Raw genomic sequence first — 25,329 nt, 5'->3', positions numbered from 1 at the left:
ACAAAACAAACCTGGCTCCAAACCCCACATGGAAGGAAATCTTGGAACCATTATATTCCATGTTCTTTTGACAATAACAAGGAAGGAGTCCCAGAGAAAATTTATCTTGCTGAAAAAGTCATCCCACGATTCACTGTGCTTTGCCTGCCACCCACCACAAAGTACTCTCACAGTACTCTACTTGGGGAAAAAAAGGAGTTGATTCTTAGATTAATTCAAACACCATGGCCCAAATTATGGACACAAGCTAAATGCAAATTCCAATTTCTTCTCTTAGTTCTTTTAGATATACATTCTAATCTAGAGTCCCAAATTCAGAAAATAACTGTACAGAGTCACTATCTAATTCATGTTTATAAGGAAAATCCTCTCAAAGGCTTTGCCAATTGATAATGGCAGATGCTCCATGTAACTTTCTTGAGTGAGGGTGTGTAAATACATAATAGGTAGGGAGGAAGAAGGACTAGAATTTTGTTTTCCATTGAAGTGTATGACGCCAGCTCACTATCTGTAACGAACTGTTCCTTTGGAATCAGCTCCTGTGTCACAACGACCTGGCAAACTTGGATGCTTTCACTATCACTACACTCCTTGCAATCCTGCCTTGGCTGTGACCCATTCACTTTTGCCCCAACTTCTCAGAGATGCCTTACTCAGCATCTAATTAGTTAGGGAGGATTTGCCGCAGCTCTTAACCCTGACACAAGAGTGGGAGGATGTGCTGCTGTGGTAGCCCAAATACGTCCTGTCACGACATTAATCAGATTTCCATAAAACTATGCATGAATAATTAGAATCATCCGTGAATGCTAAGATATAGTCAAAAATATAATTATTAAAATACCTACAGTTATAGATAAGATAGCTGCACTTTAAGAGATTTATTTTCAACTGTGGTTATCTGACTCACCTTAGCAAAAGGCTTTACAAATCATACAACCACACTGTACCTGTTTTCAGATGTGAGATGTGAGAAAATAAAATATTTCAAAATTATTGCCTAATATGTTCAAATTCATTTAAGGTATATTGAAAATAAACTTGAATTTTTGGCACAAGCATTTAACACAAGCCACCTACATATCTGAGATTCATGCATGCTTTATTTGCATTAAAATGTACATGGACTACCATTTATATAACCTACTACTTTTCCATTTTATTACAAATTATGCACTAGTTGTTAAGTGAAGTCTGCACATTTATAAATGGACTTACACAGTAGAAGCCAATAGACCTGTATCAAGTATAATTTGTTCTTTAACAATTATCCAAATATTCCTATTATAATATTACATTATCAGAGTGGACATTAAGAATTATATTTTAATATATGTCTGCAGTTAAAACTTTAAAAAAAAAGATATCATCCCTCAAACTAGAGAGGATCTAAACTGGAAGTAGCAGCATAGTAATTCAACAGGCTAAAATGACATGCCTATTGTAAATATTTATTTTAGCATCAAGACCATGCGTTTGGTCAATTTAATCCTTTTTTAATAAGACATGATTATCAAAACACACAAACTGTAAGAGGGAGGAGAGTTAAAAGGGAAGAGAGAAAAGTACAGAAAGAGATACAGGGATGGATGATGCCTGGCAATGAAAGTCATTTTCAAAGACCATTAACTATCAACTGCTTTACTTGGGGTGCTGATTAAATAAGAACATACATTCTATGTTAAAAGGATGTCTACTTGAGTAGAAGAGGGTTTAGAATAAAAATGTGTTGTAAGATCTATATAGAGGAACCAAACCACAATATACAGTTATGCATCTGACTCATAAAAAAATTGTGTATGTGCCTTTTAAATTGCTAGTGAATAAGTATTCAAATAAATTTGGGGGGTAGGTTGGAAGTCAGACAAAACCTTCATTTCCATTTTAAAATAAAGATTCAACAAATTCAGACTGTGTTTACCTGTATGAATAGGAAGAACTAAAAGACTACTTCAAGCAAAACTCAGATAGAACATGCTTTTAAATGAATTCTGGCAATGTTATTATGTATTTCTCACAATATATTTTATTTATCATTTCTCTGAAATGTGCTAGATTTTATATTAGTAAGAAAGTTTGCTTTACTCTGCCATATCTCTAGCGAGCAGATGCTCTGGTATTAATGTAAATCGTTGATTTAATTTTTAGCTTTCTTGATTTGCCCCTTACTAAGAAATTATTTCTCTGGTGATAACTAACACATCATGCTAATGAGAGAATCTAATGCACAATAGAAAAATGTCACTACTAATAATATTTGCATGAAGTTAAATAAAGCAACTGTAAGAGAATGTCAGACCGTTGTTCTTTAATAAGATACAGTTTCACAATGAAATTATGCTGTTAATTTTGTTACATCACTGGGTGAATCCTAAATCACTACATAACGATGCAGAGTCATTTATAATTCTAACTTAGTATTTTACTCGTGACTAAAAAGAGACCTTAATAAGGGCTCTACATTTTATTTGAAACAGGTTAAATAAACCTCACCAATAATAAAAAGGTAAATGTCCCCAGAATTATGTGACAATGTGAGCCACAGCCATTGCTGTTATAGTTTCACTTCTGAAAGGATTTTAAAATATATTAGAATATTCTATCCCTTGAAGCAGCTACAAGAATTTTGTTTATTTTCTCAAATGCCAAAAATATTTAGCAAAAAAAGAAAAATCATCTTTAAAAATCTGATTTAAAAAAATACACATCCTTTCCAAAAAAATACCTTATTTTCTGTTTTTTAAAAGTGCCTCACGAGGCTAAAAGTGAGATTCTGGACTCTACCAGATTAGCAAATAAGATGAGCAAAGAGTCATTCTCAACCTGTCATGGATCAAAGTGACGCAAAGAAGAACTCCTTTACAAAAGTCAAGAGTCGTGCTCTTTCAGGTTATCAAGTATTCTACTGTATATAGAAAGAAATCATCCCTTTTAAGAAAATCATATTTCAACATGAGAGAAAAAAATTGTATAGAGGCAAGAAAATTGCCATGTCTGGTACTTTTGTTAAATAATTTAAGGGGACATACTTAGTCCTACCAAATCTCAACTGGCTTTGGATTGTGATGTCTTTGTATTAGTATTAAACAGAATGAAAGACTTACATGTAAATAAATTCAATTTCGCTCATCTGAAATGAAAGGCAAAAAGGACTTTTAGGTAATTACTTCCTAGGTTACCTACAGAAGACACAAGCCTTAATAAATTCCAGTATACCTGAGATATTTCCTACTACAAGTTTTTTGTAGTTAAATAATGGTGATGAATTATTTGTTAACTCAAATATGTAACCTTTTATATTGACCCTACAGTCTTTTCTAATGCTTAAATAAATGAATAGCTAAGTATTACAGTTTTTACACTACTCAAGAAAACTTTGTAATAAAAAAACCTGTCCAATAAATGTTATTCATTTTGTAGCTATATAAATTTTTATTTAGAAATTAAAATAAGCTTAAGCTTGAAAAATCTTTTTGTCTTAGAAATGAGATATAAAGGATTTTTGTGTACATGATTAAATTGGAAAAATTTTTGTAGTAAGACAAAAGCTGACTTAATATGTACCTGAAATTAATATTCCTTGAAACTCTTGGCTTCAAGAGATGCCATTTCAGGAAAAGTCGTGCACGCACGCGCACACACAGAGCTATGCTGAATCAGCACTGCTGATAAATTATAGGTGAGGACACTAAACATATTAAACGTGTACGGCATATATATTTTTCCATTTACAAACAGTTCAAATTCAGTTTTACACAATATTTATATAAACTAAAATGTCACTGTGAGGCAGATTTTTTAAACATGCAAAAACACATACCCTGTTTTACACATATTCTTTCCTAAAATGCACAGGAGGTAAACATTTAGTTACCATGACAGAAAAAAAAAGGTGGGAGAGGAAGCCAACTACTTAAGAAGCAAAAAATAAACACAAAAAATGTAGTAAAATCACAACATGTTTTAAAATTGTGCTTTCTTCTCTTTTGCGAACTACACTTTTAGTAAATGGTGTAATTAATATTATATAGCATTCACTATGCATAAATCACCGCCCTGTGTTTCTATTCTCTTCACACAGTCATGGATGCCCACTAGGAAACATACGAGCACACACAAAAATAAGCCCTATATACCCACAAAATCAAACAGCTGAATCACAGACATCTTAAAATCATAGTTGTGCAAGTTTCTCAGTCTGAGCATTTTCAAATTATTTTCCTAATTCTGATCCATCATTTATACACATTTATTTTTGTTTTTTAGCTAAAATGTTTTCCATGACTTAAAGTCTCCTTTGATTCAAATCTACTTGGAAATGGGCTAGTGCCAAAGAAGCAATCTAACACCATCTATGTGGTTCAATAGCCATTTATCAATTGATCATTATCTCTATCTGGTTTTATTAACTCTTTTCTAGCTAGAGGCCAGAGGGAGACTTAAACCACTTTTCCCTTCCAAAACACACACACACACACACAAAAAACCCTCCACTAACTCAAGGAAAATCCTGAAGGTGACGTATGATTTTTTAAGTATGGGACAAGTTATTTGGCTCTAAGCTTAGTGAAAATACATTTTATGTTCCAACCATGAGAATGAGCCACCCAAGCAGGGACATGCTGCAGAAACACATTTCTCCAAGCACTCTGCAATGACAACGAGCATCTCTGTGAGGAAATGCACTTCAACTTGCAAGAATGGGAAATTGCACATAAAGAGTTGCTTATTGGGTTTATGTTGATTCCATTTAAATCCCAGCTTACTGTATCAGCAGTAATCAGGGTCCCTCTACAGGATATATCAAACTACACCTTATTCAAATGCATTTATCCTATCTAGAACTGTGTGGTAAAACTGTTGGCTAGCTAAACGCTATAAACCCCCAGCTGTATGCATTATCTTTTACAGATGTATTTCTAAATTTGGAGTCATTTTATAGCTTGGCAAGTTGTCTTCTTCCCTTCATTATCGAAAAAATTGTAATCTAATTAACTAGATGAAGTAAATTTTCATGAACTCTTACAAAGAAAACAGGTTTTAAAAAGAAAGCAGTTGCAATATTTCTAAATATTTGTGAAGCAATATCAATTTCCTAACAACCGCTAACTGCCTGAAAACCAAATATATTTGTCAGTAATACTTGCTTTCATGTTGTGTGGATGATAATCTCAAACTAAATAACTCTTGCTTTGTGTGGATTTAGTGTAGGTTTCTGGAAAGCAAGAAGTGTCTGGAGGGAGGCACCAGGGAACTTCCCTCCTTTGCTTGAGCACAGTCCAACATGAAAGTTTCTGGGATGTTTTTCCTTCGCTTCCTCTCGCCCTTGCTCCCCGTGGAGCTGCGGAGCCAAGCAATTGTGCAAGAGGAGCCCGGCGCGCAGGGCGCGTATCACCGAGCGCATGGTACGAGCCGCCGCCGGCTGTGGTGATTAATTATCAGTTACCGCGGGCCTCGCACTAACACGTCGGCTTTCCCGGCAGAGCCAGCACGCCAAGCTGCCGGCAGCGCGGCCCGGACTGAGGAGCAGCTCTGGGGAGGACGCCAAGGCTGCGCCCGAGTGTGAGTGCGCGCGGGCGAGCGAGCAGGCAAGTGTGCGTGAGCCGGCGCCGGCGAGGAGAGCGCAGGGACGAGCGCGGAGGTGCCGTGCGGCAGCCGGTGTGGAGGAGCGAGGGACCGGGCACAGCCCGCCACTCAGGCCGTCTCTCCTCCAGCGACCCTCGGCAGCGATTCCTGCACAATCTCTTCTCCTCAGGTCTGAATCAAGCTGCTTTCAGCCACATGAAGTCAGTTACGCTGTTCTGAGGGGCCCCTAGATTTTATGACTGGTTGGTTGGGAAACGTACTCCGAGATAGCAGACACTTTGAAGAATTGATTAATAGAGATAGAAAGATGCTTTTGTTGGGTGGTGGTTATTTGTTTTTTTTTTTAATTTTTAACAGAAAACAAAGAAATAAATTGTCTTCCCATGACCCAAGCTGCACTGTGAAACTTTGCAACAAATGCCTTTGCTTTCTTTTACTTCAATATCCTTTCCACTTTTTTTTTAAGGAGCCCTAGGGAAACCATGAAGTAACACTGCACATTCCTGTTATGACAAAACAGAGCCCAACTATGAAGTGATAAGATTTTTAAATATTTAGAAAGAAAAATAGCAAAACCAAAAGAGCACATAACAATTCATAGTTTCTTAAAAAAAAAAAAAAAATGAAAGTAACTTACCTGTTGGGACATTCTGAATAAGAGGTTAGTATCAGCGTTTTGCCATGTCCCCATGAACCCTGGTTCAGCCGATGTCGTTCTGGTTCCGAACTGCATGGAGTTGTCAGTACAGGAATCTCTTAAAGTCAAGTCTCTTGCCCTCTTTGGCTCTCTGTCTCTCTGTGTGTCTCTTTCTCTCACATCCACTTCTGCCTCTTCTGACTGAAAAGTGAAGGTGGATTTTTTGAGCCTCTTGGCAGCCAGTAGCAGGAGTGTAGTATAGTTAAGAAGCTGGCTGAACTATGCATTTCATTTGGGAAGAGGGAGATTTGGGGGAGGGAGGGGGGTCAGAGCTTCTTTCGCACCTTCTGTACAGATACCCCTATCATTTATGCATAGATTGTGACTCCCCAAGCTTGCCTTTGCTCAGTTTAACAGCTGCCTGTCAGGTGTGCAGGCAGCACTGGAGACCCAACCATCAGCTTCAAACTCTCAGCCACTGCATGTCATTGGATAGCAGAGCTAAGAGTCAACTGCACTGTTCCACTGTCAGGCACCAAATGACACCCTGCGCTCACCCCTCTTCAGATACACAAATAGATACACACATATGCACACTCCAAGTAGCACCATGATCGCAGTACACAAAGCGAAGAGAAGCTGGGGTCCTTCCCCAGAAATTTTTCCCAGCAATGATTTCTATCTGACACCAGTCTTTCCTTTAACATTTGTAAACTGTGCTGTTTAATTTTTTGTTCTAATTACACTTAAATTCAGCTGTAAGAGAATATAAAGTTGGTTCAGTGTTGTCTAAACGTTAGTTCCTGAAAGCCATATAGAATGTGCTAGGCTATTTATAACCACAAATAAACGCCTAGAGAAGATAATATACACAGAGGTGTGACCTTACATTTTAAAAAGTAAATAAATAAACCTAGCAGGTTTTTTTAAATATAGAAGATGCACAATAAACACTTGAAAAATAAAAACAGACTACTTAATATCCAATATCTCAGACTATTAATTACTAAACTGGATGTTAAGTAATGAAACAAATTATATGGCAAGAGGAAAAAATGTACCTTTTCTTAAAGCTCAAAAGTAGAAAAAATCCTTTGTTAAAGTTCCTGGATAAAGCACCTACAATATCCTCTCAAATCATAAAAAAGAAAAAGATGAAAAAAGCCTATCCCATTAAAGGCAAAAAGTAATGAAAATAAAAACTCCATTTTTCATTCAAGATCTCTATGGAAAATTCTGAACATTTTCCTGGATGATAAAATATAACCTCGATAGCATGTCATATTTTTTAATTAATCTAGTTTTAAAACAAAACATCTATTTATTAGATATTATTTATCTACCTTATTTATTGAAAAGCAGAACTGAACAAAATGCACAGTACATAAAAAGTAACTTCAAAATGGAAAGCTAAATTCATGCCATATCATAAAAGTAGTCAGCAGGAAAAAGCCATCCTTCCTAAACTTAAAATGTAAGGAACATTAATCTTCAACCACCTACAAATATCGAGAACAAATGTACCACTCTCCCTGCTCCTTCTTAACTCAAGAATAACAATAAAGCTTACTCTCTGAAACAACAAAAGAAACAGAAAAGAGCTTCAATGGCAGCTCTGTGTCATTAGTGGACAATGAGAAAAGATGAGAAAACGTACACTATGTTGACACAAATGTGCCTTCCCCTCTAGAACCGACATCTCCTGAAAGCTTTTCTGTTAAACTTCCCTCCAGTTCACCACCATTAAGCACAAAAAAGTCTCAAAAGCAGCAAATTCAATATCTGAGAGGAAACAAACAGGAACCAAAAGAATTGTTGCCTTAAAATATATTAAGTCCACCTGTGGTCAATAAAAATATTCTTCAGGGGGGAGGGTGGGAAAAGCCCCTATGAGTCAATTGTCAACAGTGACTGTACCTTTACAGCTAGCTATTACCCACTTAAGCTCCCTCTAAAATTTGCTAGCCTCTTGATTTCTGAAGTGGCACTCAGTGCCTCAGTCAAGCTGCCTGCTCAGCTCCTGACCTTCCCACTAATGGCTGTTATTTGTGGGAGGCTTAAGGACACTGTCAATAGTGAGCTTCCTCCTAGCTCCTCTCAGACTGCTGTACCGCTTTGCGTGCGTGTTCTACCTCTAGCTCCCCCTCTCTCTTTACCCCTCCTTCCTCCCTCTCTCTTCTTCACTCCCTCTTCTTCCAGTCCCCACGTCTTTTTTCAGTCCTGAAGTCAGTTCTCTTCTTCCAGGTATTCTCCCCCACCCCACCCCCACCCACTAACAATACAAAAATCAACTGGCATGCAGCAGCAAGCACCTGCAGTAATGGACTCTTTTATTAAAACTGTTATTCTGCAAGACTTCAAATTCCCCGTGGACCGGGCCATGTCAAAGCCGATATAATTAACTAGAGGCTCAGCAACGGATCAATTACCAGACAAGCAAGTGATAGTGAAATCAATGAAAGATCATCAGCCACATTATCAGTGTTGCAACTCATTAGGGTAAAACTGAGAAATGTGCTCAAAGCGAGCCCAAGCAAGGTGGCATTACAAAACAAAGGGCTAATTTGGAGACCCTGCTGTGAACAATCTGTAACAGAATTAGCCTTTTTTCCCCCTAAACTGCACAGCTCCGTAACTAAATGTGACAGACTGAGAGAAGCAGTTTATTAAGACACCAACCCCAAGTTTATTTAGTTCATAAACTCTCTCCTAGAAAATCAATACAGTCTGTACAGGGTTATTAGGCTGACTAGCTAATACATCCAAATCTGGTCTGCCTAGCCAGCAGCCTTCTGATAAAGTGCTACCCAGTGTAGGCAAACTGAGCTCTTTCAGGCATCAGGGTTTGAGGTTGCTCAGAGCTAAAATAAATCTACAATGTAGCAATTACTTGAATGTGACTACCAAGGCACAAACCACAAAAACACCAGGATATCTTTCTAAGGTTTAAAATTTTTTCACAACAAATTTATCCTATGATACTGCGTCTGCTAAATGGATTTGATCATTCAAAACATGATCTTAACTAATATGTAAGACTAGTTTACAAAGAGGACAAACTTTGTATAATAAGAGGCAATAATTAACCTAATGGGACTTAACAGTAAATAAGTGAATAATTAAAATAAAGAAAAAATTTCAAGCTTATCACCATGCTGTTTTGCAGATTTTACGTTTCCAACATTCATTTTTAAGTAAATTTTTGAAACTACAAATTTGACCCCTCTAGAAATCCCCAAAATGTATGCTTTGAACATATTACTCCCTTACACACACACACACACACACACACACACACACACACACACACACACAGCATAGTATGTAGAATTCTTGATCTTCGGATAACTTCCTAACAAACAGGATACCTGCATCAATTTAAGGATCAAGATACAAAAGCTATACCTACAAGAAACAAAGATGTCTTCTTGAGTTTTTCCATCAGTTATATAGTCTAAAGGTTAAGGAATAACTCTATGGAATCATTTATAACCAACTTGTTCATAACTGGGGGGGGGGGATAAGGGGTGGGCATCCCTCCCACAATAATCGCTTTTCTGCTGCCCTGATTCCATATATTTCATGTTAAAGAGTCAAATACAAAGGCCGTGTTGGCTTTCCCAGATTTCCTGATAGGAAGAGAAGGACCATGGAAATTAACGTATACCAACTAAGTCTAAATGACACTTATGTTATTAGAGACACTAGTAACATGGAACATGAAGCCCTCAATCTCCCACAGAGCAGAAATACACTTACATGAAAGTAAGACATTCATGCATTTTACAAAGTTAGAACAGCCTGGAGAATTGAAGGAAAAACATCGGTAACAGCTTTTAGAAGTCAGTGATCTCTGGTATTTATGGTGTTTTAACATGTAAAATGTTCTATTTATCAAGGAAAGGATTACAAACTTTAACATGCCCTCAGTATACTGGCTCTAAGATACTAAATCCTAAACTTCAAAAAAAAAAATCTTTACCTCTATAGGACTTTAATAAAACCCAGTTATTCATAACTAAAAATAAATTTTTTTCACATAAATTTTGAACTGCCACCTTAGTTATAAGCATACTTTTGAAATAACTGTAAAAAATTACTAAACCTATACTATAGATGGCAATGTTTTAGATAATAATTAAAAGCTGTAATTACAAAGAAATTTTATTTTTTAAAACCTCTTTTGCATATCACTACATACTGTGTATGTACCCTCAATGAGATCCAATTAGTGGCAAAGAATTTGCATTTCAGTTAGTGTGGGATAACAAGACTATAGGGAGGCACAAAGCAATTCCACCAGCAGAGTAAGAAAGTGTGTTCTTTCTTGTTAGCTCGCTAAGCAATAATTCCCAAAACTGACTGTTTAAAATGTTACTGATCTTTTCAATATTTGGGTATTGAGGTGGGTTTGGAGAGTTTCCCTCCATTTTCTACAAGATTGTATGTTGGTGCAAAAATCAGCCCAATTAATACCTGAAGAAGCAAGTGAGCAAAGGATCCTGCGTTATGTGTATGTTTGTGGACTGCATACTTTTCCTTTTCTTAATAATTCTTTTAAAAGCACACTGCTTTCTTAAAATGAGTTCTGTAACTGAAGGCAGGAAAAAATCCTCACTGAAACAGTACTATGTAAATATATATGGTTTAGTGATAAAGGCATACATTTAGTGCACCGAGAAAGTACGCAAGGATTTTCATTTTTTTCTAGCTATGTTTCCAGCAATGTAAATCCTAAGCAAATATAAAATAAATGTAAGGTTTATATACAGTTCGGCAAGCATCTCCAGGACATTTACTGGTATACTGAACAATACCTGCAATTCCCTGGGTTCAGTTCTGCAGCTGTTAACAGATTCTGTAATCTGTAATGACAGTAAACTGGCCTTTGCTCTTCTTTTATTTACTATTCATTTTCAAGGCTTGGTTAAGTACAGAGCTGGGTTAAAGATCAGTGGTTTTTCATGTGACACATACTGGTATTCAAATGGCTTGTCAAGACAAAACTGTCCCTGTTCTTGCCAAAATAATAAAAACGACGCTCCGCGTCGCATGACAATCAGACTTCCTTATGGCAAAACAACTCAAGCTTTTGTAACTGACTTATTTTATGGAAAAAAATTAATAACTGGTTATGCGTTTTTGTATGTGGAATCAGGTTGCCATTCTCAAAGGAGTTTTTTTTAATGTTTTGCCCTCTCAACTCTACAGCAACATGTAAACTAGTTTCTAATGAAACTCACACTTTACCATATGAAAATAATGCTAACACTATAAATTCCAATCACATTAATGTATATAACTTAGTATTTACAAATTATGCAGAAAGAAGCTGTGCCCTGTCATAGAGGTAGGTAAAACCAATTGAGGAAATGCCATTTTTCTTGAGAACAAAGTATGGGACTTGCTTTGCAACATCTGTTGGACTGTGTGAAATGTTAACAGATGTCTTAAGTGAAAAAATGAGAAAGAATTCATAAAGGAAACCTCCTCTGAACAGATAATCCAACAAAATTTCCATATTCCTGAGGAAAAAAAGTTGACAGCAACCTTTTTAGCCTGAAACCTGCCATCCTTACTTTAGTGTGCAAAGTTTCATTTTCTATAGAAATTTAGGGGGAAGGTATTTTTGACTCACTATAAAGAAAAAAACAGAGAAAAAGTAAATCTAACAGTAATTTCAACTGAGGTTTTCCCTTTGTGAATAATTGTATCATAATCTAAACTGCCCGTTTTCTTCTGACTGTCATATGTAATACAATCAGAAGACGGGGAAAAGTTCACCAAAAACACACATACAAACAAAAGATGAAAAATTATTCCTTTGTTCCTTGACTTTTATCTTGGGCAGGGGAGAATAGAGAGAAGAAATATTAAAGAGTAGCTCATAAAATAGAGTTCTGATAATAACAGTCATCTCTATGTATTAAGGTCTCATCTTCACGATTAGGACATCACCTGTCTTTTACACCTAAATCTGTGCACTCTCTACTAGCTCCTAATCTCTTTCCATAACCATCCTTGGAATGACACCTCTCCTTCACAGACACCTGCTCCATAGCGTAGAGTATGATGATCTTGAAGAAAACTTTGGGTGTACACTAGTTGGATCTTTCTATTTAACAATTCTTCTTTGTGTTTCAATTTATTAGACAACCTAGCCAACCCTGAATGTAGCAGCTTTTAGTTCAGATTTCAAAGATGATGCGTTCATGCAAACTACTGAATCTAACCTACTGCCACACTTGTGTGTGAATGAATGGAAATCTGCAGCTAATTCCTCTACAAATGTGTCTCTTTGGGGACATCTTGTTTATTCTCTTAAAAATTTAGGGCATAGACTTAACAGTTTCTGGATTGACTAATTCTGAATGTACCCAAGGATCTTTACAGATTCAAATGAGGAAAGGAAAAACAATATCGTTTTGTCTCTGTCATTCTCCATCACTGGTCCCGTTCTCCTCTACAAGTGTCTGTGTTAGAATTGTACGTGCACTTGTTCCAACTACTCCTATTCCAGTGGCTCTGGTGGTGTATGCTGGGCATTTCCACATGTGGAACAGTATGGGGATTTCAGAGGACAAGATCACGGCCCAAGGTGTAAGACCGGCAGGCAGGCCTTGAGTTTTGGGTTGGCTTGTTTTTGCCAAAGCATTGTACAAAATGTAGTAGTCATATTAAAAAAAACTTGTCAGGGCGGGCCGCGGTGGCTCAGCGGGCAAAGTGCTTGCCTGCTATGCCGGAGGACCTCGGTTCGATTCCCGGCCCCAGCCCATGTAACAAAAACGGAGAAACAGAATACAATAAAAACAAGAAAATGTTTAAAAATGTTTCCCTTTCTTCCTTCCTTCCTTCCTTCTATCCTTCCTTCCTTCTCTCTGTCTTTCCTTTAAAAAAAAAAAAAAAAAAAAACTTGTCACCTACATGAAGAGAGAAAGTTTTTTAAACTTAAAATATCATTGTGAGGGCGGGCCGCGGTGGCTCAGCGGGCAAAGTGCTTGCCTGCTATGCCGGAGGACCTCGGTTCGATTCCCGGCCCCAGCCCATGTAACAAAAAACGGAGAAACAGAATACAATAAAACAAGAAAATGTTTAAAAATGTTTCCCTTTCTTCCTTCCTTCCATCCTTCCTTCCTTCTCTCTGTCTTTCCTTTAAAAAAAAAAAAAAAAAAAAAAAAAATATCATTGTGTGACCTCAGACCCAGAGAGAAAAGCGACCTCTTAACATGTCTGAATAGGGCATAGGTTTAAATCACTTTAAACAGTGTGGCCAAAACACCCCCTCATGAATAAATATTATCTGAAAGTTTCACCTACTTTAGAGAAAAAGGGAGAAGCCATTCGGGTTGACATTTGTCCCTGTTCCAAGAGGAACAATCATTGTGATGTAGTATCCTCTGGCAGTCTAATCAGGGGTTCAATTTCACTGAAACACATCAAGGAAATATCCAAATGCCATAATCCCTTGATAATACTACGAAAAAAAAAAGCACAGGGTGTGGTAGGTGAGGTCGTTACCAAATGTGGGGGAAATGATGAATCCTTACAGTCAAGACATTCACAAACGCAGAAGCACCCAAAGTCAGCATGAATCTCATACCCACAAAAGTCAAACACTTTATCTACCCTACTTTGGTTTAAAAAGAAGAAAATGACTTTATTAACCTTCTTTCAGGTACAAAAAGTGACAGTGGCTTCTTTCTATCCTTTCCATAAAGTTTATGTTTTCTGGGAAATCTTCTAAGGAAAACAATCAGTAATATATTTCCTTAATTGAATATCAAAACAAACAAACAAACAAACAAACAAAAAACACCAGACTGGCGAGCAGTGAAGGGTATTTGTATGATCACAAAGAGTTGTAAGGACTGTTAAGTTAAAAGTTATTTATTTATTTACTTCCTTTAAAAGTTTATGGACTGAAAAGCCTGCAGCCCTTATAGAAGATGTTATAATAATAATTCAAATTATTGTCAGAGAGGAAGATTAAGATTCACAGACAACCAGGAAAATATTGTTTTAGGACTCTATGTCTTATAAAATTATTACAAAATCCAAAACTGCCTTTGGAGTTACCCCAGAAAAATAGTTTAAAAATCTCTACAGATGGTACCTCCTTATGGTCAATCCACGAACCTGACAAAGTAAAAGGATGACATATCTATGTACCTGAAGTTTTGAAATCTTCAGAAAATGAACACAGACTATTTTATATATGCATATATATTTATATATGAAAAAAATGTTGAAATAGAGCAAATCTGAATGAACTTGGGAGACTGTTTTCAAAATGAAGGAACCCAAAAGTTGACTGGTATCTATTAATATCAACTTAAAAAGAGGAAAAACTAATACCTTAGGAAGTCTGAAGAGGGATTACCTTAGTTGGGGAGCAGTGACTAGAAGAGGCATAAAGGAAGCTGTTAGGATTCAGGCAATCCTGTCTCTGTCTAGTTGGTGGTCCTGGGTGTGTTCACTTTGTTAAAATTCCTCAAACTGTACACTTAAGACTGAGCGCTTTTCTGTATGTATACTTCAATTCAGTTCTGAAAGTTTACTACTAGTGCCATTGGTGCTATTACTACTAAAAATGGCAATGATAACAATCAACTAGTTGTAGAAAAGGAAGAAAGAAAACGAAAAAACGGGGAGAGGGAATAAAAGAACAAAAGAGGGCAGATATTTTATATGAAAGTCATTCATATAACTGCCACAAATCTACTGCTTGCAACAACTTCTTTGCTGTTAAGAAGTGTGAGGGAGCAGATAAATATCTGAGTTTCAAAGGAGGTTGATGAGTGTGAATGGTAATAAATGGGGGGAAAGAATAATTACGTGAGAGAGACCACAAATAGGCAATGAATGAATGTAAGATTATCCAAGTAGATTATAAAAGAAAAGAACAAAACACCTCAGCCTGAGAAGTCTCAACCCTATAATACGGGATCTTGAAACTGCTTGCCCATCTTACTGTAGAGGCTGTCCTTCTCTGATATGTAATTATGACTGCTGGGGGAGGGTGCACAGAACCCGCTGGTTGAGAGACTGAGAGAGGAAAATTATATATATCCTGCAGACAGCATTACTTAGAAGCACTGAGTATATCAAGACAGATTTTTTTAAAAGAACAAGTACACAAATATATTTCTGTGACCCCCCAAGCATATTTTACTGTTAATAATCTCTAACGCTGACAGCAGCCAACAGTTAAATAAACAAACCCTGGAAAGAATAAAAGTCAAAAAGGGAGAACGACTGAATAATTTCCTAATTGATAAGGAATACATTTTGTCCAGGCTCAGTTCTTCATTCCCTTTCCCCCATTTTTTATAAAGAAAAAATTTAAATTAAATATTTTTAGTCATTGTTAGGGAATACTCATCAAGGCCCTATTTGCCAACTACAAGAAGCCTTGGGGAACACAAGAGCTAAGTCACCATCCCTGGTCTCAAGAAGTTTACATTTTACTGCATATAGGAAGCAAGCCATGTACAAAAACCACCTTAATAAATGTGGTAAGAAAAGCAAACACAGAATTCTATTGGAATAAGAAGACATTCCTTTGAGCTGGTACAGTAAGAGAAAGCTTCTAAACAGACAGTGTTTGAGCTAGCACTGAAGGACTGATAAAACTCCTAGAAAAGTTGTCCAATTTGAAGAGAACATAAGGAAGAGGATGTGTAGCGAAGTGATGAATGAAAGGGACAGAATAGACAATAAGAATTAATAGTAATTAGTCTTATACTCCACTGCTATTTATCCTATTACCTACCAACACTCAAAACTTCTGAACGCTTCTCAACAACAGCATGGTGCAATCATTACTACACTCCAAGATTTATTTGGAAAAAGTAAGACAAATGGACGCCAGTGGGCAAAGACAGAAGTGAAGAGATCAATTAAGAAGATTCTATATAGGTAAAATGACTACTGACAAGATACAAATGATACTGTGGAGATAAAATCAAGGGACCAAGAATGATTGGTGAAAGATAGGCAACAAAAGAGAAGAGTCACAGATGGCACTAAAGCTCTCATATTCTGATCAAAAGAAAAATGGTAGCTCTATTAACTAGTCTGTGGAAATATATAGCGAGCTCAGTTTTGGTAGCAGCAGATCACAGAGATAATCTGACAACAAGAATTATTCAAAACACAGATTGATATTGGAGTTATCAGATCTGAAAGCCACAGAAGTGACACAAGAGGTAAGAGAAGGTGGCCACAGCTAGCATTTTGGGGGGATGCCCATATATTTGGGAGGAAAAAGACAAAAGGAGCAGTATTAATAGGAATCTCAAGATTGTTCAGTATTCTGAATAAGGGAAGACAGATTTTACAAAGATTTTATAAGACATTTAGACATTTTACAAAAATGTATGTAAATGATAACACCACAATCAGAATAGCTTGAGAACAAAGGAGGGGAAAAGAGGACAGGAGGATAGGAGCCTCCAGCTGGTAGGATATGACTGAAAGGGCGACCCAGGGCCTCAGATGCATTTTTAAGTTTTCAGTTCTTAAGCTTTAGGTAAACAGGTTTCATTATACCATTCCTTGTGCCTATTTGTAGCTGGAACATTTTATAAGTACATTTTGAGTTATAACAGACATGTTCTAGTGAATGATAGCTACAGAAGTTATAGAAGTCACACTTCAAAGAAGGTAAGAAGCATGTTACAAAGACAAAGAGACAGAAAAGATAAAACATTCTTTACAGAAGTTTATCACAGAAGCAAGTAAAGTAACAGAATGGTGGCCTGAAACATGAGCAGGGCCTGAGAGAAGTTGTGTTATGTTTTGAAAGTTTGTTTACAATACACGCTAGGAAAAGGGAAAAAACCAGTGGAGAAAATGACACTGAAGATCTAAGTGAGAGGGCAAATAATTCAAGGTCCTAGGAGAGAATGTGATCAGAAGCACAAGTGAAAAGGTGCTGCTGAAGGGAAAGGAAAGATTGTTTTACTCAGAAACCGAAGGAAGAGATATATATAATTCTCTGGTTAAAAAATATATTGAGAGTGTTCATCTCAGAATCCCAATTATTATGCAACTCCCTCTGAAAGGGACACAAGCTTTATCCTTCTTGAGTAATACAGGTCCAATAGGGTGCTTAATAATGATAGTTGCAAAAAGAAAGGATCATCTCAGAAAAGTAAAAAATGAGGTCCCTTGCTAGGAGTGACATGATAGGATGAAATCAGGGACTACTAGTTGGTTAAAAAGGTCTAGCCCAACTGGAGAGGATAAACAAAACCATGAGGCACTGAGAAATGAATAAACTAAATGGTGAACAGCAGAGAGTACTCAGGATGGGTTCCCCAAAATGCATAAAAAATAACAAGCAAGCCAACTGGGCTCAAGAAAGGGGATCTCAGAGTTTCCAGTTCGAGAAGTAGATACTCAGAACAGCAAGGGGTTCTTATAACAAAAAGAAAACTGTCTTGCTCCAAAACACAAATCCTAACACTGCCTCTATAAAACATTCCCATGCCATACAGTTCTTACAGAGAAAATAAAAGTAAAACACTGACTTTTGAATGAAATCATTTCATCTTTATTTAGGTATCCTCCAATTTTCAGTGTTCTTTTATGTAGGGTTTAAAAAAATGTCTATGAATATCCCTGGCTAATCAAATTGCCCGAGGAAAACACAAATCAGAATATGTTATGCTAGGTCACATACGTGGCTCGTGAGGCTGGAGTATGGGAAGTAGATGAATGCCACTTCATGAGCAAATGCAAGACAAAACTGAGAAGAAGTAAGTTCCACTCCTCCTTCCTGCCTGATTTGTATGTCCAGAAAAGCTTGTGCAGTCCAAAGTCACACCACCTCTCTGCACAATTAGTGAGGTCTGCATTAGCAAAAGTCAGCACTTTCAATCCAGAATCCCTCTAGAGAACAGAGGAACGATGAGTTTCATCACCTGGCCAACATCAGCAACTACCAGAGTCACCTCAGGGACTTGGACCAAGTCATTCATCCACTGCACTGGCAACCACTACTGCCTGCCTTCCTAACAGAGTCCTTCCTGCGAGTACCACTGTCTAAGTGACCTGTCATAGAGCTTTATAAAGCAGCATTAATACTGTGGTCCAAAATGAGATTGATCTTTGAGCTTCGTGGTCTCCTGTTGTCATCAGTGCACTATAAAACCAATACTAAATACTTTATAAACAGGTCTCCCTACAGTATATTAGAAAAACAGTGCATATTTCATGCCCCATAGTTAGGTAGCCACATATCCATCAGACTAATAAATTATTTATTAGGTGCTCAGAAGTGCAATAGGAGTCAATAAACTAACTTCTGGATACTTATAAGCTACTATTTCATTGGAAATTGTACCTGAATGAGAGTACAAGTTCACCAACTGAATTGGGGGGAGGGTGGTGGAAATATCCCAGCTCTCTGAAGTGTACTATTAGAAAGGACTGCAGGTCTCACGTGTGAAAAGGGACAAAACTTTCTGTGTCCTGGAAAGAGTTCTGGTTATTTAACTTTCCTTTCTTTTGTATGTAGTTTTCTCTGGTCCTATCATCTTGGGAGACAGCCTTAAGAAATAAAAACTGGTAGAAACATTTTTCACACACCTTGAATCAGCCAAATGACAACCACTGCTAATAGGTTGCACTTGACATCTCCAAAGAAACTAAAGAATGGCTCGAGTGTACAAACTGTCTGCTACACACACACCCTGGAATGTGGAATTTATGAATCGAAGGTTGAGAGTGGTGTCCTAGTATGCTAGGCTGCTGAAAGCAATATGCCAGAAAGGGGTTGGCTTTTAACAATGGGAATTTATTAGATCATAGGCTTACAGTTCTGAGGCCATGAAACTATCCAAATCTAGGCATTATCAAGATGATACCCTCTTCCTGAAAACAAGCTGCTGGTGATCCCTCTGTCACACGGCAAGGTACATAGTAGCACCTTCTGGTTTCTCCTATCTCTTCCAGGTTTCTTGCTTGCAGCTTCTTACTATACTGGCTTTCTTTCTCTTTATCTGAATTTCATCTCTTATAAAGGATTCCAAAAAGAGGATTAAGACCCACCTTGGGCCATGCCTTAACTTAAATAACCTAATCTAAAGGACCTACTTATAATAGGTTTACTTATAGGAATGGGTTAATTTTAAGAACCTTATTTTCTGGCACATACAGCTTCAAACCATCACATTCCACCCTCTGGACCCCCCAAAACATGTTCTTTCCATATGCAAAATAAATTCATTCCATCAAAACATCCCAAAAGCCTTAAGTCATTTCAGTAACAATATTAAGTGGAAAGTTTCATCAAAATCGGTCATAGATGTAGCCTCTCCTGGGGAAAAATCTATGGCTGTGGACCAGTGAAAAGTAGGGAACAAGTTATCTGCTTCCAGTATACAATGGAGGGCCAGTCATAGGATAAACTTTCCTATTGTCATAGGGAGAAACTGGAAGGAAAACAGGAGTCACAGGTCTCAAACAATTCCAACCCCCCTGCAGGGTATATACTCCATTAGATATCAAAAGTCATCTATGGAATGACGCTTTGTTCTCCAGGCCAAATGGAATGGCAACCCCATCTTTTCCAAGGGCTTGTGCAGCAGTCATGCTCTCCCCAAACTGGGTGAAGGCTCCAACATCTCTAAGCATTGGGGTGATGGCCAGGCTCTTGGCTCCACACTCATCAAGCATCAAGGACCATGGTGGCTGAACTCTAGGCTCCACCTTCTTCAAGCATTTGGTGGCTCTACTCACTATCATCCCTAGTGAGCTACACTAATTTTTGCTTCCTGTCCCTCCAACATTAAGCTCTGCTGGTCTACAGATCTTAGTTCCAAAAGGAGGAGCGCTTCCACCTGAAGAAACAAAGATTCCATTGAACTGGAAGTTAAGACTGCCACCTGGTCACTTTAGGTTCCTCATGCCTCTGAATCAATAAGCAAAAAAGGGAATTTCTGTACTGGCTCGAGTGATTGATCCTTACCATCAAGGGATAATAGGACTACACAATGGAGGTAAAGAAGAGTTTGCCTCGAATACTAATGTATCCTGTGATTAAAGTCAGTGCAAAACTACAACAACTTAATCCAGGGAGGATCACCAATGGCTAAGACACTTGAGGAACGGAGGTTTGGATCACCCCATAAGGCAAAGAAAAAAAGGCCAGCTGAGGTGCTTGTTGAGGGTAAACGGAATATGGAATGGGTAGTGGAAAAAGGTAGTGATAAATATGAACTATGACCATGTGACCCAGTTCCAGAAAAGAGGACTATAAATGTTATGAATATTTCTTTTGTTTTGATATAAGTATGTTTGTATATGTACATAAATTGTATTTGTGTCATGCCATAGAGTTTAAGTTATAGGACATCAATTTTACTAAGACTTGCACCCTATTCTAGAGAGATTTAGTGCATTTCCAGTTGTACACATGACAGGCGAGTACTGTTAGGTAAAAAAATATGTCTATTGGGGTGGACTGTGATATGTTAGGTTCATGTGTCAACTTGGCCACATTGTGGTGGCCACTCAATTGTTTGGTCAAGCAAGCATTGGCCTGTTATTGTGAGGACATTTCATGGACTTAAATCATCAGTCACTTGACTGCAACTATGGCTGATTACATCTACAATCAACTGGAGAGACTACCTTCAATAATGAGAAAAGTTTCATCCTATCAGTTGGAGGCTTTATAAAGGAAAAGTGATTTCAGTAGTTAGAAGAGAATTTCCAACTGTACTTCAGCCAGTCAGCGTCTCCAGAGGAATTGATCAAAAAACCTTCTTCAGAGTTCCCAGCCTGCAGCCTGCCTTACATAATATGAATGTGTATATCCCCACAATCATGTGAGACAATTTTATAAAACCACATAATGTCTACAGATATCTCCTGTTGGTTCTGTTTCCCTAGAGAACCCTGGCTAATACAAGAAGCTTTTTAAAAATCTATTTTAGGGTTAAATTTCCTAAGCCTAGACATACCCCAGGATATACTGCTTGGTGCTCAGTCCAGCATCATCAGACATCCCTTTCCTGGTTCCACCCCTTTGAAAGAGGACTCTGGTTCAAGAATGTATGCTAGCATTTCAAGAAGGAATTTCTTCAGCTGAGAGTTATTTCCCAAACTATGAGAGGCGTGGCCCTTTGTGTAGTACTGTGGGTGCCATGGTTTCACATGTTGGCCACATTAATACTGGAAAGCAAGCATCTGTAACCCACAGCTGTGTGTGCTTCAGCCCCAAAGCACCCGCAAGGCCGGTGCCAATGCAAACCACTCTTCCCATCCCACATCTGAACCACACTGGTTTCCTCAAGGAGCCAGGGGTTGAGATACAGTTCTGAAAATGAAGGTTTGGGGTTCTTTCCATTCACATGATAGGTATAAAGTGTTGAGAAGGATACTGCCAGAGGGACTGGCTCTGTTTTCTTCCCCCATTCCTCACCAAGTGAATAAACCATAAAGAAGTTTACAGTGTCAAATGGTATTCTGAAATCCCCCAGGGGAAAAACCTAAAATGGCTAAATATATAGATTTTTGTATACTGTTTCCTTTTTTCTTCAGAGACTCTTGTAAATTTACCCCTATAGGCTGGGGATTTTAAAAGTGGAAGAATATTTTATATGGTTAGGAGAAATGTAAGAAAGGAGAAATAGGGAAAGACATGATTTCATACCACTTCCTCAAAGAGATCTCCTCGAATCCTAGGAATAATGAAAGACTTGACATAAAACTATTGGACAGAGCTAGTTTCTTATATTACTTTTGCTACTACAACCACTGCTGCTAAGATGATTATTCATATTAATGAGTTTGGTATGTAGACAAACTATAAAAGATGCAGTCTCTGACCTCAAGTACTTATCTTCGTCCTTTGGGATTTACTCCTCCTGCTAGATTTACATTCATTCTTCATACCCTTGCCTCAGAGGAACTGATCATCACTCAGGGGTTGGAGCATTTCCATGGGTGGGGTTTAAATATGGCAACAAGAAAAGAGGGAACTTTTGCCCTTGGACAGAGACCATTTTGGCCCCAAATCTCAGGATGTCTAGTTTGTGGCAAAGAAAGTGAAAACTCCCTGTGAAATTTTCCACTGGCCCCACTAAGCTTTATCACAAAAATCTTATAAAGCTTGAGAGCAGATAGCATTCTATTGCTTTGTAACCTCAAACACATATACATACAAATTGTTACCATTGTACATGATCTTTAAAATTAGACAACAGTCTCTTTATATTGTTTTATGTGTATGCTCATGGTATGCCTAGAACAGAGATATCTGAGGTAGCACTTTTGCCCAGTGGTTAGCACGAAGTCAGCTTGCTTGGGTTTGAATACTGGTAGAACCTTTCATTAATCATGTGACCTTGGCATGGTCTGAGCACCAAAATTCCTTATACCTAACATGGAAATCATAGTACTGGTTTACAGAATTGTTGTGGAGATGAAATACTTTAATTAGTGCAAATGCTTAGCCCAGTGCGCAACCTATGAGCACTCAATAACTGTAAGTTGCTGCATATATATATATATATATATATGCATGTAAAGAGATGTCCAACTTAGAAACCTATATGCCAAATTTGGCCCTCAGATCTGTTTTGCTTGGCTCCCAAAGTGAGTGTATATGAGTGTGCTGGTGTATTTAATTACTGGCCAACATGTAAAAAAAAAAAAAATCAAAAGACTTCAAATTAAAATATGGATTGCCAACTGCTGGGGATGGGGTGGGGGGTGAAGGGCAAGGTGTGAGGGAACTAAACAAATGGCAACTGAGAGCTCCATTCTTACCTGGCAGCAATCTGCTAGGATCCAACAGAGATATCTATTACTCTTTTCAGCATGCACATTCAGATGGACAGTCTCTAATACCAGCCCCCCAGCCCGCACTGCCACCTCCACTGCATTACATCTCATCTGTTTCTTTCAGTTCCATCACTTGCCTAGCCAATATAGCCATTTAAGTTTGCAACCCCTGATCTATAAGATATTCTGCAAGTAGCTCAGCATATATGGAGAACTCATTCACACGTACGTGAAAGTTATATTTAAACAAAATGTCAAGTACAAAAATATTTTCTATTTTACCTCCCTCTGATGAAAATGACACTGAAATGCACTGTTCCCTTTTGTATTTTCTTAAGCCTTATATTGTTATTAATAAATATTTAAAGAATGATTAAATTCATTACCTGAGACTATATGAGAGCCTCTGCTACAATTACGCGCACGGGCTTTGTGGCAGTCGCATTTCAGCAACAGTAGTTCTCAAGCCTTTTTGTTTTTAACCAGTGACAACTGGTTTTAAAAAGAAATTCTTACTGTACATATGGGTCAAGAAACACAAAGCCAGAACCTCTTGGCCTCTCCAGCCTGAGACATCTATGTAGAATTGTAAGGTTGTCCTACTTCTTAACTATAGAAACAACGACACTAAAGCAAAACCAAAAAAATGTTTTGGTGGCATAGACTGGACCATTTCGCAGGGTTGAAAAGGAGTTTTCTGGGGAGTTGAGAATCCGGTAGTGTGCTAGCTGTTCTGATTTGATAGTTGAACCAACTATTAAATTTTCAGGCATTTCACAAGTCAATAGGCTTCACACTGGTAACTTGAAATCAGCCACACTGATAGTATTTATACCATGGCAACAAGAAAATGTCTCATATATCAGGGTGCCAGTACCCAAGAACCCCCAGTACCCAAGAACCAGTCGCTAAGCATTTACCAGTTCACCATGGTTGATATTCTGACATTTGGCTAAACTGAACATCTTCATGTTGCACATGTGATCTCTATGTGTCTTTGTTCTCCCTTCCTAGAAATTTGAGGATTTTGGTAAAGAGTATTTAGAAAACCCAGCCAGACACTTAAGAATTACAGAACGGAATGAATCAATACACATCCTTTGGAGTTGTTACTATATACAAGCATTATGTTTAATTGCGTAAAAGATAAAATTACAATAAGATCTTAGCATTCAGAGTTCTTAGGAAATTAATTACTCTGTATAGGCAAAGAATCTGGGGGATGTTACTTTATATATATCAAGTACCTGTTGTGTGCCAGGTACACATTTTTATTCCTATTTAAAATATAGTTCTTCACAAGCCCTATGACATCGGCCTTATTATTCTCATCTTACCAATAAGGAAACTGAAGCTAAGAGATTATAAGTCACTTGGCCAAGGTCTTATATTAAGTGTCAAAGTGGGAGTTCAAGACCAAGCTGGTCTTACTTCAAAATATGTGCTCAACCCAAAATCCTTCATTGCCTCTCAATGTTTCTACCACATTAGACAAAAATTTTTCTAAAAGATGTTGCATACTGCCCTATTTTTTCAATACGGTATATCTTTCTTAATATCAATTATTTTTCTATTTGAACCTCAATATGTAGTGATAACATTAGGTCCTCTTAGGGCTTAGAGGACTCTTCTTTGCTTCATAGTGGAGGGAGTGAAACTCTGGGAATGCTTATATTTTGTTTTGTTTTTTAAATTAAAAATCCACCATCTTTTCTTCTTGTAATAGTTGTAATTACTTATTGGATCTCTAAAATCTACCTTCTTCCCACTTCTAGAATATGCTGTTTGATTTTACTATGTGCCTTTTCAAAAAGGTTCTAAGCATCTGTACACAGGAATGCGTAAAAGCTCTAAGTATTGATAAGGAATATCTCCAACGAAATCATGAGTAATGAGCAAAAGTGCAGAATGGTAAATTTAGTGTGCTACCCTTTATGTTTAAAAAAGAGAACTGGGGAGGGGGTAATAAATATTTCTCTATTTGGGTTAAGTTACTTCTGGAAATACCCATAAGAATTTGGTAACAGAAGTTTACCAAATTTCTCTGAGGAGGGATGTGAAATTTGTTTCCACTGCATATACTTCCATACTCTCTTCACATTTTAAAGTATGGTGGGAATTAACAGAACAATATATATATTTCCATGGTCCTGACATCCAAATAAAGTTTTACAGTGTTCGAGTTCTAAGCAAAATCCAAAAGAACTATCTTAGAATTAAAGTATATTAGCATGCATGGGTGCTTTATCTCTTTAGTATGCTCAAAGCACAGTTTTTCCCTGGTTCTCAACTGTGCTTATATTAGTAAG

At 37.5% G+C, this 25,329-nt stretch overlaps 1 protein-coding gene across 16 annotated transcripts in view; it reads right to left on the bottom strand.

Annotated features, from left to right (window-relative positions):
- BNC2 (basonuclin zinc finger protein 2) overlaps positions 1 to 25,329 on the bottom strand; it is a 406,556-nt gene that overhangs the window by 276,053 nt on the left and 105,174 nt on the right. For 12 of the 16 annotated variants that reach the window (XM_077148114.1, XM_077148113.1, XM_077148115.1 and 9 more), the window contains exon 2: positions 6,224 to 6,424. The exons of 1 other annotated variant lie outside the window; for it this stretch is intronic. In XM_077148114.1, coding sequence (XP_077004229.1) covers positions 6,224 to 6,424 — 201 coding nt within the window. Of the gene's footprint in view, positions 1 to 6,223; positions 6,425 to 21,195; positions 21,790 to 25,329 lie in introns of those variants that run through there. 3 more of the 16 variants (XM_077148109.1, XM_077148110.1, XM_077148103.1) reach the window with 2 other exon arrangements.

The sequence above is a fragment of the Tamandua tetradactyla genome, chromosome 2, assembly GCF_023851605.1.
Source record: "Tamandua tetradactyla isolate mTamTet1 chromosome 2, mTamTet1.pri, whole genome shotgun sequence".
Taxonomy (NCBI): Eukaryota; Metazoa; Chordata; class Mammalia; order Pilosa; family Myrmecophagidae; genus Tamandua; species Tamandua tetradactyla.
The sequence above is the reverse complement of the archived record's forward strand: the minus strand, read 5'-3'. Positions and strand labels throughout refer to the sequence as shown.